Raw genomic sequence first — 12,224 nt, forward strand, 5'->3', positions numbered from 1 at the left:
TCCTTTAAGGAAGGAAGCTAAGGACTTCAGATCCTTGCCTCCTTCCTCCTTCGAGGTATTTTCTTACCCAAAGCAATATTTTCCATCAGGTCAAAACAGAGGCCAGACTTTTACTGTCGCACTAGGTCACGACAAGACTGTGCTTGTTCATCCACCTGCACTTTTATAAGTTTTCATAGGACTTTTGAGCAAGGTGCCTTCACCTTAGCACCATTGATTTGGGGGGCCTAATGATCTTGAGAGCTAAGAGTGTTGAGCAGCATTCCTGCCGCTACCCACTAAAATTCAGTAGCACCCCACCCCAAGTTATGACAACTTAAAATGTCTCTTAGTTGTCTTTTTTGTCACTGTGACCAAAAAGACATGACAAAAACAACTTAAAGGAGTAAAATTTTATTTTTGGCCCACAGTTTCAGAGGTTCAGTTCTTGGTTGTCCAGCTCCATAGCTCTGGGACCAAGGTGAGGTAGGACCTCATGGTGGAAGGGCGTGGTGGGGGAAGGGGACCCAGGGCTGGGAAGCAGAGAGTGAGTTCTTTTCACCAGGGACAAAACATAAACCCCAAAGGCACTGGAGGGTGATCTACTTCCTCCAGTCATATTCTAACTGCCTACAGTTACCACCCAGTTAATCCATATTGGTGGATTAATCCACTGATCAGGTTACACCTCTTAATAATCTAATCATTTCTCTTTTGAACATTATGGCATTTTGTTGCAAATGAGTTTTGCGGGGACACCTCATATCTAAACTATAATAGGCTCCAAGAATTGATAAATGTCTCTTGGGGCAAAATAAGCCTCGTATTAGAATCTCAAAAAACGGGGGGTGATGTCACTGTTCGGGTTAATGGTGATATGATGATGAAGGTGGTAAGATATAAAACTCAAGCCGCTGAAGTCAGAGAACAGCTGAATGGATTTGTGCCTTTTTAGTCCCAACCTTGTGAGACATGGTGTTGCCTTCACTGGATACATCCCCTGGCCAGCCCCTGTTTGTCCTTTGTTGCTATACATTCGTGACTCTCTTACCCCATTTGGGACACTGCAGGATCTAATTCTCTTGGTTCTCTAATCAAAACGATGTGGAAAGCAGGCCAGAGTGATTTCCAAGATGACTCTGAATAGGAATCTTGGAAACATCCCCGGCTCTCATCCCTGGTTATGCCATGTCATCAGCTTGGTTTGGGGCAAAGATGTGTTTATGTATCAAAATGTGGGGAAGGCCCCCTCAAAGCCTGTTGTTCCTACTTGTGTCTCATGATGAAGCATGACTTTAGACTCGTGACCGTGGCTTTCCTGAAGGTCAGGCGGGGGGTGAGTTTTAACTCTGCCAATTACTAGTTGTGCCATTTTGGACAATGACAACTTTTTTAAAGCCTTACTTTCCTACATGTTAAAAGGAAAAATGAATCCGTTACTTGTCCAATTTGTAGAATTATGTCAAGAATCAAATGAAATGCCAGACAGGAAATTGCATTGCAAGTGAGGCCATCCTGTACTTTTATTATTATTAATGTGATCATCATCATCCCTATTGTCAAAGATGGACATCTTCATAAACTGACCTGTTAAATTTCTTTTTATATACCCAACTCCCTTGGCTAAAAAAATCATCTAACTAGGATATTTTCATTGGATTTAACCACTCAGCCTGGCTGAATTCAAGAACCCCCGGTGGGTTTTAAATCCGCTTGCTACTGCCTAAATAATACTTTGGAAGAGAAAATAGCAAGTGGTGATCAACATCTTATTCACAGGCATAATCGCTCTGCTGCAACTCCCCCTTCTCATCCCCTGTTATTATTAATAGGGTGTTATTGCTTAACATACACCGTGTCCCACAGTGTGCTTCTTGCCTTTACATTATATATACATAACCTGTGAGCCCTACCCTCCAAAACCAGCCATTGTGAAGAACCAGAGGAGATCACTGTGTCGACAGACATGGTCAGGGACCAGCGATTTGAGCCCCATCACTGCCACATAGTGAAATATTCATTCCCTCTAGACTCAGGATTAACTAGGAACATGTGATGGCCGATTCAGGTGGGCACTGTGCTGCGTAATTCCCTGCACAGCATGCCAGTTTCGGGCGTGCAGAGCAAGCAGGTGGCTTTGTCTCTGTTTTTCAGATGCTGAAGCTGAGAATCAGAGAAGGGAGTTGACCGCACCTGACTTGTGTTTTCAAATTCTCAGGACATTGCTGGTTTCATTACTATATGTTGATTCCAGATCCATGCAGCGTGAATATTTGCCAGGGATTTTTAAAAATATGCTGTGTGGGATCTTTTCAATGTTCATGCAGACAACAAAATAAGAACTGAAGTTACAGAGCAAAGCCATCAATTTGGATCTTGACTTCTCCCTAGTTTATCTTTATTTCTCCAACTGTTATGGACCTCAGGCTTGATTGCAGAGAAGAATCACCTGGTAGGTATTAGTAGTACAGTAACACCCCCCAAAAGATGCTGAGGCTACCCTCAATTCCACATTAGCATCAATGTGGAATTTGGTGGTCTTTCTCATATGCAAACAAGCCACAATGCCAGCCTCCCCTCCCCCCGTAGATGGTTGGTTTTTCTGGGGCAGGCCCAGTAGTGGGCCCATATGAATGTGTGGTCCGTGCTGGGCTGGGGCTGCAGCAGGTCTCCATCAGTGTGCTGGAGAAGAGAATGCAAACCTCCAGTGGACTGCTCCAGGCCAGCAGTGGCATTGTTCAGACACTAACCATTGTTTGTATAAAGCAAAGAATCCGAGACTACAATTCCCCCCACATGGTGGTTAGGTGGTAAACAACAGAAGTTTTTGAATCCACTGCAACAATCTTTTAGGATCTGAACATGTTTTTTCAAGCTTCCTTATCTGCTTTTTGTTTTGATTTTAAGAGTTTTCCTAATACATTGCTACTGGTCAGATGCGGTCCTATGGAGATTGGGGGAGACATCTATAATGAGAAGGAATTATCTGTATTGAACATAACTATGTTGGAGGATCCACTTATGCTAAAGTGTGGGCTCCATAAAGTGGTCATCGTTGTCTTTTTTGATTTTACTTCCCGTTTCCATCCTAAGAATTTTAGTACGAATTTTGTGCATTATTTTTACTACTTAATCATTGTCAGAATATCTTACTTGAAGAATCAATTTCTGGGAGGATGGAGATTTTTGGAATGAGAGAGACTTGATTTCCAATCCCAACTCCTATAATTCTTTTTATTTCTGGGATTTTCTTGGCATCTGCTTGTTAGCATTATTGTGTGGATTAAAAGATGACATTTGTACATTGCTCTAGGGTAGTCGCTGTTACATAGTGAGTATTGAACAAGTATAAATTTACCATCAGTAAAATAATATTCTGTGGTCTTTACCTATGATCTCCAAAGAAATAAACATCTTCCAGCTTTCTATATCTAGTACAGAATTTGGCATACACAATAAATAGATAAATAGTGACTTTTAGAATTAGTTGATGGGCAGCCAGGTCTCCAAGTGGAAGCAAAGATGTAATGGAATTATCCTGATCCACGTGCCATTGTCTTATAGTACTTTCCAAAGGTGACATTCTCTTCCCTTCTGCATTTTCATGTATGGTTATTTCTGCATCTAGACAGGTTAGACGGCTATCCTCAATCTGGTTTCCTTGACAACCATCATAAAAATGGCAAGGGTCTGTTGTGGAGGGAGAATGTCAACCTCACCACAGTCTATGCAGCCTCAAACAAGGCTTCAAGGTCAAGGTTAAAATATTTGAAATTACAATCAGACCTTTGGTTAATGTTTGTTAGATGTTTTACAAGAGCTGAATGAAGGCATCATCTTTTCAGGGTTGAACAGTGAAAAGGGTCATTTTGGCTGTTAGCTGGAAGAAATTCAGACTGCTATGAACAAGGTTTCTCCTGAATCCTTTCACTAATCCTAAAGAGAGTTCCACAGTTTTATTTATTTATCTTTTTAACCAACCAGAAATTAATTGACACCTCTGATTCATCCTCCCTAAACCTCCTTACCCACTTGGGAGTTGCCCTTCCCATGTGTTTAAAGTTAAATTCACCTACAAGGTGGATTTCTGAAGCTGAGAACAGAGGTGGTCACAAGCAAGGGCTTCACCTACAAAGTGCTCCAGAGCCCTCTGCAGATGAAAAGCCAAGCGCCTCATTATGCACAGCGGCCAGATGCCTGTCTAATTGCAGCCTATGTGGCTGCCCTTTAGATGGATCCCTGTGAAGCAGGTGGTGAGAGTGGAAAAGAAGGAAGAAGAACGGGGTGGGGGCGAGAGTGAGAGATGGAGCCCCCTGCTCTCCGATGATGAGCCAGAGGACAGAGAAATGTGCTTTCTGCTTAAGCTGCCTTCTAATTAAATTCAGGAAGGGAGGAAGAACTAGGAGACTCAGCAGATGGTAATGCTACCCTCTGGAATCAGGTTTCAATGTGTGTGTGTATGTGTGTGTGTTTGCACACTTCTCTGTTTTATGGCTACTTTGGTGTTATATCAGCCTATATAGCTGTTTCTCAGATTCTTCTTAAAAAACATCATCCCTATCCCCAAAAAACCTTTGGAGATTTGACTCCCTAATTTACCCCAGTTGCTCCTGTCCTGAGATTTTAATAACCAAACCACTGGAATAAAAGAGCTCTGATATTTTTTTTTTCTCATGAGAACCAGATTTTGCCCCCGTTAAGAGTGCATGCAGTAGAGTAAATTCTCAACAGTGGGGAAACAAGGCTTATTTATTTTTTTTCCTGATGTTTATTATCTCCATTCTCAGCACTTTGAGCAGCAGGTGAGTGTAACTGTAAAAATATGTATGCATATACATGCACATGCACATATACAGACACACACACGACACTGACTTAGAATTAGGGGATCCTTATCTCCTCTAGACCACACTGTGTCCGCAGATCATAGCTGATACTTTAATCCACAGGTACACACACACACATGAAGATTGGAGATACGCTGATCAGAACTGGTTCCCTCTAACTTGGAAATAGATGAGTGTCACCCAAGCCACCTGAATATCACCATCTTATCCCCAGCTCCCCTTCCAAACCCCCATCAAGTAAAACCATGTCTTCAATATATATAATTATCATATTATATTATTATATCCCTCCAAACCGTGTCATTACTTTCTCAAAGCAGTCAGAGGCTCATCAGAGCCTCAAAGTTAGAAGTCACTTAGGTGTTTATTGAATGAATAGATGAATGATGAATAAATGAATGAACCAGTTGGGTTCGCCAGTGTGTAGCAATCAGGAGGAAAAGTTTTCAGTGAACATTGTTTGTGTAACTGTATTGTTTTACTTTTTCAAAACTCCTCACTGAGTACCTTTGGTGTGTCTGACACTGTGCTAAGTACACATACATAAATACACACTGTGCACTGTAATAAGAAGAATTGCAGCTTCTAAAAATATTAAGTCCAGGCTACACAGGAGCTAATGCAATTTTCTCCTCAGTGCATTGAAAAATCTATTAGTTGCGAAGGCAGCTATATTTCAGGAAATTAAACCACTGTAACAGTCCAGTTCACAAATCAGAACTCCCAGTGCGTTGAAATGCTCCATTTCATAACATAGAGCACTGAGGGATGTTCAGGCAATCCGTAAACGCTCCAGTGGCCAATCCCCTCCAGCTCCACAAGGCTAAACAGAGGGTGTTGCTTGCCAGGTGATGAGAAAGGGAGGGGTTTGACACCTCCAGTGGGAGGAGATATGATCACCTTCCCTGTGACTCACTGTGTCTTCATCCCTCTAAGATTACTTCTGTCTGTAGAAGATGGTTTCTGGGTGGATTTCTGAACAATGGGCATGTCAGGGGAAAGCCAGCAAATCATGTCAGGCAAGGCCATGCTGAATAAACACATGTTCACTGATGCCTGCAGGAGATTGCTGTCCCCTTCAATGACCAGCTTTGAGGCTCTCGGGCAGTTTTCCTCCAATGGCTGATGTAGGAAGATATGAACTATGTACTTCAGCTCTCCTCAGGTTGCTAGGAGTGTTCTTGTCCGCTGATGGAGAGCTATTTCTATTGAAACAGGATATCTAGGTTTAAAAAGAATTACAGCCAGGGAACGTTTTTGGCTCCATAGTCATAAATTTTTTGCAAGGCACAGAGATGCCTAAGGAATTCCTGATCTTATATCAATACTGTCTTTCCTTAATCTTTGAGAAAGGTCTTCTCTCCCTGTTCTTCCAAGAAAGTGGCAATTTCAGGTGAGACACATGGACTGGGGGCTGTCTTATGACTTGGTCTGAATGGTGCATTGATTGTTAATCCAGTGTCACCTGTTCAGCCCAGAAGACCTTGAGAAATACTGTTCTCTGTCTTCTCACTTAACATCTTACAGAGGATCATCTAGGACTTTAGAATCACTTTCATTTAGTCAGTGGGCACTGTTTAAAAATACAGATGTCTGGGCCCTACCCCAGACTTGCTGAATCATCTTCTGTGAGTCTAACCCCAGAAATCTACCTTTGCCGTACGCCTCAAGGTGCTGAAGCTCTCAGCAATTACGTTTTTCTCCAAAAGTCACTGGAGTCTATTCCAACAACAAGATGAGGAGGTCATATGTCTACTAGTGAAAACCTTTTTTTTTGTTTTTTCTACTTTTCTAGGATATTATCCAGTGCTCTTTAGCGTGGTGTGCAGGACTCTTCAAAATTCAGCTCTTCCCTGCCTTTCTGTATCTTTCTCCATCACAACCAGCTCCACATCCCCATCAGCCCCCCTCCCCCGCCTTTTTGCATTTTATTTAGAAACAGGGTCTCACTGAGTTGCTTAGGGCCCTGATAAGTTGCTGAGGCTGGCTTTGAACCTGCAATCCTCCTGCCTCAACCTCCCGAGCTGCTGGGATTACAGGCATGTGCCAATGTGCCCAGCAAAACTCCAGCACTGCAGTAAGAGCTTTATATATGATGTCTTGTGGAAAGCCTCAGAGCCCTACTGGTGCCCAGGTACCCAAAGTAGAGGGGATGTAGGCCAAGTCCTTTTCCATACTGTCATCTCAGTCCCCAGCCTCAGACATCTACTTTAAGTGAATGGTTTTCTCTTCCCCTCCTTTCAGGTGCCCTAACCGACTCAAGTGGGCTTTTCACTCCTCTGGATTCCTGCAAGGGCAGAAGTGAGTCTCTTAAAAAAAAAAAAAAAAAAAAGTCCTGATTCACCAAGCAGCAGTTTTTTGAGGAGTTAGATACTAGCACCTTAGAGTTGGACATTCCTGGCTTTTAACCTCTCGGGGCCTGAATTTTCTCATCTGTAAAATAGGAATAATATCGAATATAAGGAAATGCAGATGGCTGGGGACCATCTCAGAAACCAGTCACCACACCTGTAATTACAGTACAGAATGAATGGGATTGTGACGAATTCCAAGTCCGTGTAGCCGCAGTCTAGCAGGAGGATAATTAAAGAGGAGTGGCGGGAATGGAGAAAGGATGAAGCAGGTGGAGATTTCTGGAAGACAGGAACCTTAAATTTTGTCTTGAAGAATAAGATAAAAGTGTAATTTCTCAAATATTGGAAGGGAAGGATGACCGGTGAAGTACTAGCATTAAGAAAGGCACAGAGGGAAGTACAACCAACCAGGTGTGTGCCTGCACTCGTGAGCACAAACCAACTAACTATGCTCAGTTGCGACATTCGGGCCTGGGCTCATGTTGAGATTAATTTATTCCTGTAGTCTTACTGTTTGGTGATGCATCCGAGTGTCTCACATGTGTGTTAAAAATAAAGCTGAGAGTCAGGGCCATCTAATTAGATGGCTTAACCCAGCACGGTGGTGTTCAGTGTGCACCCAGCTCTCCCGCTTTGATGGCAACCAAAATAGATGAATAAGTTAATCAAAGGTCTGATTAAATAGCACGGCTCTGCAGCATAGACCACTGATTGCCAGGCTTCAGTTCAGGCAGATTCCCAGAGGAGGGAAGGAAACGAGCTGAGTTCCACAGGCCAGGGCTTTCATGAGGAAGAGTTTTATAAAGCACACTGGAGGGAATTGCTCACCGAGTTCTCAGATCTTAAGGTGATGGCTAGTCAGGAAGCCAACTCCCAAAGAAGGGTAATGTGGTTTGGGGAAAGAGCACCACCACCTCCTGGCAGATACTAACTATAGCTTGTGGCTCGCCTGCTGCGGGAGGTGGACACATGGCTCAGCCGCCTGTGCCATTGATTGATTTCAGGTGTGGATTTTGTGCCTGTTAATGTGTAAGGCCCTCCCTGTGCTTCGTTCTTGACCTTGCTGTTTAGTTTCTGTACCTGCATTAGCAGCAGGACTGCTGGTTATGACAGATTTGCCCATCCAGGTCCTCCCTAGGCCTCCGCTGCCCTCTTTGGGCCCCCTGAGACTGACACAGAAGGGCGGCACCACTTCCCTTCTGGTCCTCATCTGGATTGGCCGAGAGGCACCTACTAGGAGATGGGGGACCTGGGGAGAGTGAGGGTGAGACAGGTGCCCCAGTTCTTGTCCTGTGGGCTGCCACAGAGAGGCCTCTAGTGAAGGCTGCTGTTCCTGCAGGTGGCCTTGCTCATGGGGCTGCCCTTTCTGGATTCCACCAACTGCTGTCTTGGCCTTGTCTGCTGGGGTGGCACCTCCCTTCCCAAGTATCGGTTCTGTCTCTAATTCTGCATGCACTGCAGTAAAGAGTCTATTATTATTATTATTATTATTATTATTATTATTTAGTTGTAGATGGACACAACACTTTTATTGTATTTAGTTATTTTTCTGTGGTGCTGAGGATCGAACCCAGTGCCTCACACATGGTAGGTGGGCACTCTACAACTTAGCCACAATCCCAGCCCCTGATTCCGTCTATTATTAAATTGTCCTTAGACTTCCCAGTTTGGGTGTGCTATCTATTTACACCCTCACGGATGTGAAGAAGTACACTCTTACAGGATCTGCCTTTTACCAATGGCTGCCGAGACTAAGCAGACTTGTCCAAGCACACATGGTGATTGTTGGTACTGGAGTCCAAGTCCAGGTGCACCTAGCTCTAGAACCCAAGTGTTCTTCACACCAGGCACCACCTTCAATAGGAAGCCATTCAAGAGATGTCATTGTACTTGAATGAGGGGCCCAGTCAGCATTGCTGAGAGTCTTTCCCATGCCAGGAGCTTAAATCCTTCACCCCCTTTTGTTTTTCATCAAGCATATAGTGTAGGCATGTAGGTATATAGACACAGAAAAATGCCCCCAAATGATCCCTCTGAAGAAGTTGATGTCTTGTTTCCATTTCTTCTTTCTCTGCATAAATTTCAGCGGATGTATTTCCGTGCCATTTGAGAACTCATAGTGGGTTTTAAGCAAAAGTCGTTTTAAAGCTTGCTTTTTTTGTTTGTTCTTAACCATCAAAGCCAATTTCATTTTGTTACATCTTAATCTACATTGTTTCAAGCTGCTGGATAGTATGCTATCAATCAAAAGTGTATCATGTTTTAGTTAACTGCTCAATTTGGGGACATTTGGATGGTTGCTATTTCTTTACTTTATAGCATGGTAACAAACATCTTTGAGAATAGAACTTTGGTTTTTCATTTTAAAATTTGATTTTTTATTCTTTTTTCTTAAAGAACAGTGTCTTCTAAATGGAGTTAAAGGACAAAAGAGTATTTTGTAGGATACTAAAGATGATCCCATTTCCCAATAAAGGGGTTTTATCACAAGTTACCTCTTGAGAGTGCTCTCTAACTAACTCCAGTGGAAACTCCCCTTCACAGCTGGGATGGCACCCCTGTCCATAATGACCTTCACAACTGAACCTGCACATAGAAAAGCTGTCATCACAAAGTGTAGCTTTGAATACCAAGTGGCACCAAGAGGTGTGTGTGCCTGGCTGTTGACTCTGTTCACCTGTGGGGCACGGATGGTTCCCGTGTCCTATGAAGGCTGCAATATCAGCACCCACTGGGTTGTTCATTGCTGTCCCTGTGTATGGAAGCTTTGTTGCTGTTAGGTGAGGACTGTCCATAGATGATGCCCCAGCCCTCCGTGGGCATTTATTTGAGAACATCAAGAAGGCACCAGTACTAACCTATTCAATTACAGCTTAAAAAATATAGCTAAGCATAAGTTTTAAAATGCCAGTAAGTAGTGATGTTTATAACGCAGGTTTGAGATATGACTTAAACACACACACACACACACACACACACACACACACACACACACACCTGCCTTGGAACAATTTGGTACTGGTTGCAGAAGTATGATTCAGTTTTTGTTCCTTTTTGTTTTCTTTTTGCCTATCTTTCTTTTCTCCAATGAGCCTATATAATTTCTCTAATAGCCAAAATTATATTCTAAAAAACTTCAACATGGGCTTTTTATGTAATAATTATTTCATAACTATTGCTTTTCCTCTCACTAGATTCAGATTTCTTTCCTGAAACTGGTGCCAAATGTAAATTACATGAACAGAACTCTAAGAATATATTCACTCACTTTTTCAACAAATTTGCATTGAATACCCCCCAACCCCACTTCTGGCCTGGTGTCACATACCTCGAATCCCAGCTGTTCTGGAGGCTGGCAGAAGGATAAGTTTTAGACCAGCCTAGGCAATTTAAAGAGATTCTGTCTCAAAATAAAAATTAAAAAGGGCTGGGGATGTGGCTCAATGGTAGAGCACCCCTGGGTTCCATCCTCAGTACTGGGGGGAAAATAAGTCAGGTTCCTTTCTTTTATCATGTTCTTATAATCAAAGATTTTGTTAGCACTGGTTGCATTGTGCTCTTAGCATAGTAAAGTGGTAGCAAAGTTGATTAGAAGAGGACAAACAGGAGAGCCCCCTCAAGGGAGCACGGGTCCTCTAGGAGAGGGGAGCTAAACTCAGTGCTTTATGTGTCTCAGGCACCATTTGTAATGTTTTAAGCAAAGAATTAATATAGTGACTTTTTTCCCCTTCTCCAACTCCCTCTGTGCCTTATCCTGTCCAGTCTGAAGTTTCTTGGATCCCCAACAAACATTACTCTGGGATTTATGGCCTGATGAAGCTCGTCCTGACCAAAACTCTTCCTGCCAACCTGGAGAGAGTCATTGTCCTCGACACAGATATCACCTTTGCAACCGACATCGCAGAGCTCTGGGCTGTGTTCCACAAGTTCAAAGGTAATCTTGGCTCATTTCTTTCTAGTATTTGTGGCTCATTTCTTTCTGGTATCCTTGTAGGTGTGGACATGTCAACCATGGAGATTATATTTTTTTAAGGAGATGAGTTTAACTCCGATAAGCTTGTGCTATTCAAGTCAATAAGAAATTACAAATACAGTTATGTTACAATTCTACTTCGATTCGATACATGCTAGAGTAAAACTGGAATTTCCATTTCTTTCTTTATTTTATTTATTTACTTGTGGTGCAGAGAATTGAACCCAGTGCCTCACACGTTAGGCAAGTGCTCTACCCACTGAGCCACAAGATCTGTGTTCATAGGAAGAAACCAATTTGGGATACTTTGTAACCATTAAATATCAAATGTGTGTATTTTGTATGCAGTAATTGAGTGTTGACATACTTGTGCAGAAACATGCATTTATTAGTTTTCTCTTTTTATCAAATAATTCTTTGATTGCCGAGAAAGCTTTTGAGGTAGTAGAAACAGGTATTGATTAGAGAGTGTTTGAAATGTTCTTCTGGCTTTTGCTTTCCTTCGCATCATGGCTTATTATTTTGAGGTATGTTTGGTCCTCTCTTCTCATCTGGTAATCTTCTTCTTAGCTCTTATTGTTGCCTTTGTCACTGTCTCAAGGTACAGGAGCCCTTCTGATGGGCAATTTAAACTCAGTAGTTATATCTGACTCTGGTGGGGCCTATGAGAGAAGTGACAGGTTAGCATGAGTTTAGGGCTGTTTTAATACCCCTCCCCTCCATGTTGTATTTTTGAGGTTCCTCTCTATATTGGGCAAATGCAATGAGAGAGCAGTTTGTTAGTGAGATCATTATATATTTCTTATCTTTTTCTTTGTCAAATTGCACACTACCTTCTGCCTAAAATCTCTCTGTGTCTTCTCTTACTTCTTTATTCTAAGAGGGTGAAATCCTCCTTACTGATTTTCAAAAAATCATTTCCATAAACCCTGTTGGGTTTTGTTTCCTTTCGTGGGCAGGGTAAATTCCTTGCCTAGTGGTCACTGTCCCCTTCCTTCTGGGAGGATCATGGCTCTGGGCTAATTGAGGAAAGTGTTCAGCAAATCACAGGGTTGACATGTCCCCCCCATC

At 42.6% G+C, this 12,224-nt stretch overlaps 1 protein-coding gene across 1 annotated transcript in view; it reads left to right on the forward strand.

The window, feature by feature from the left end:
* LOC144252242 (xylosyl- and glucuronyltransferase LARGE1-like) overlaps positions 1-12,224 on the forward strand; it is a gene marked incomplete at both ends in the record, with an annotated part of 172,437 nt that overhangs the window by 24,782 nt on the left and 135,431 nt on the right. Inside the window, one exon of the mRNA XM_077794693.1 lies at positions 10,943-11,114. Coding sequence (XP_077650819.1) covers positions 10,943-11,114 — 172 coding nt within the window. The remainder of the gene's footprint in view (positions 1-10,942; positions 11,115-12,224) is intronic.

Source organism: Urocitellus parryii, unplaced genomic scaffold (assembly GCF_045843805.1).
Source record: "Urocitellus parryii isolate mUroPar1 unplaced genomic scaffold, mUroPar1.hap1 Scaffold_379, whole genome shotgun sequence".
Classification (NCBI taxonomy): domain Eukaryota; kingdom Metazoa; phylum Chordata; class Mammalia; order Rodentia; family Sciuridae; genus Urocitellus; species Urocitellus parryii.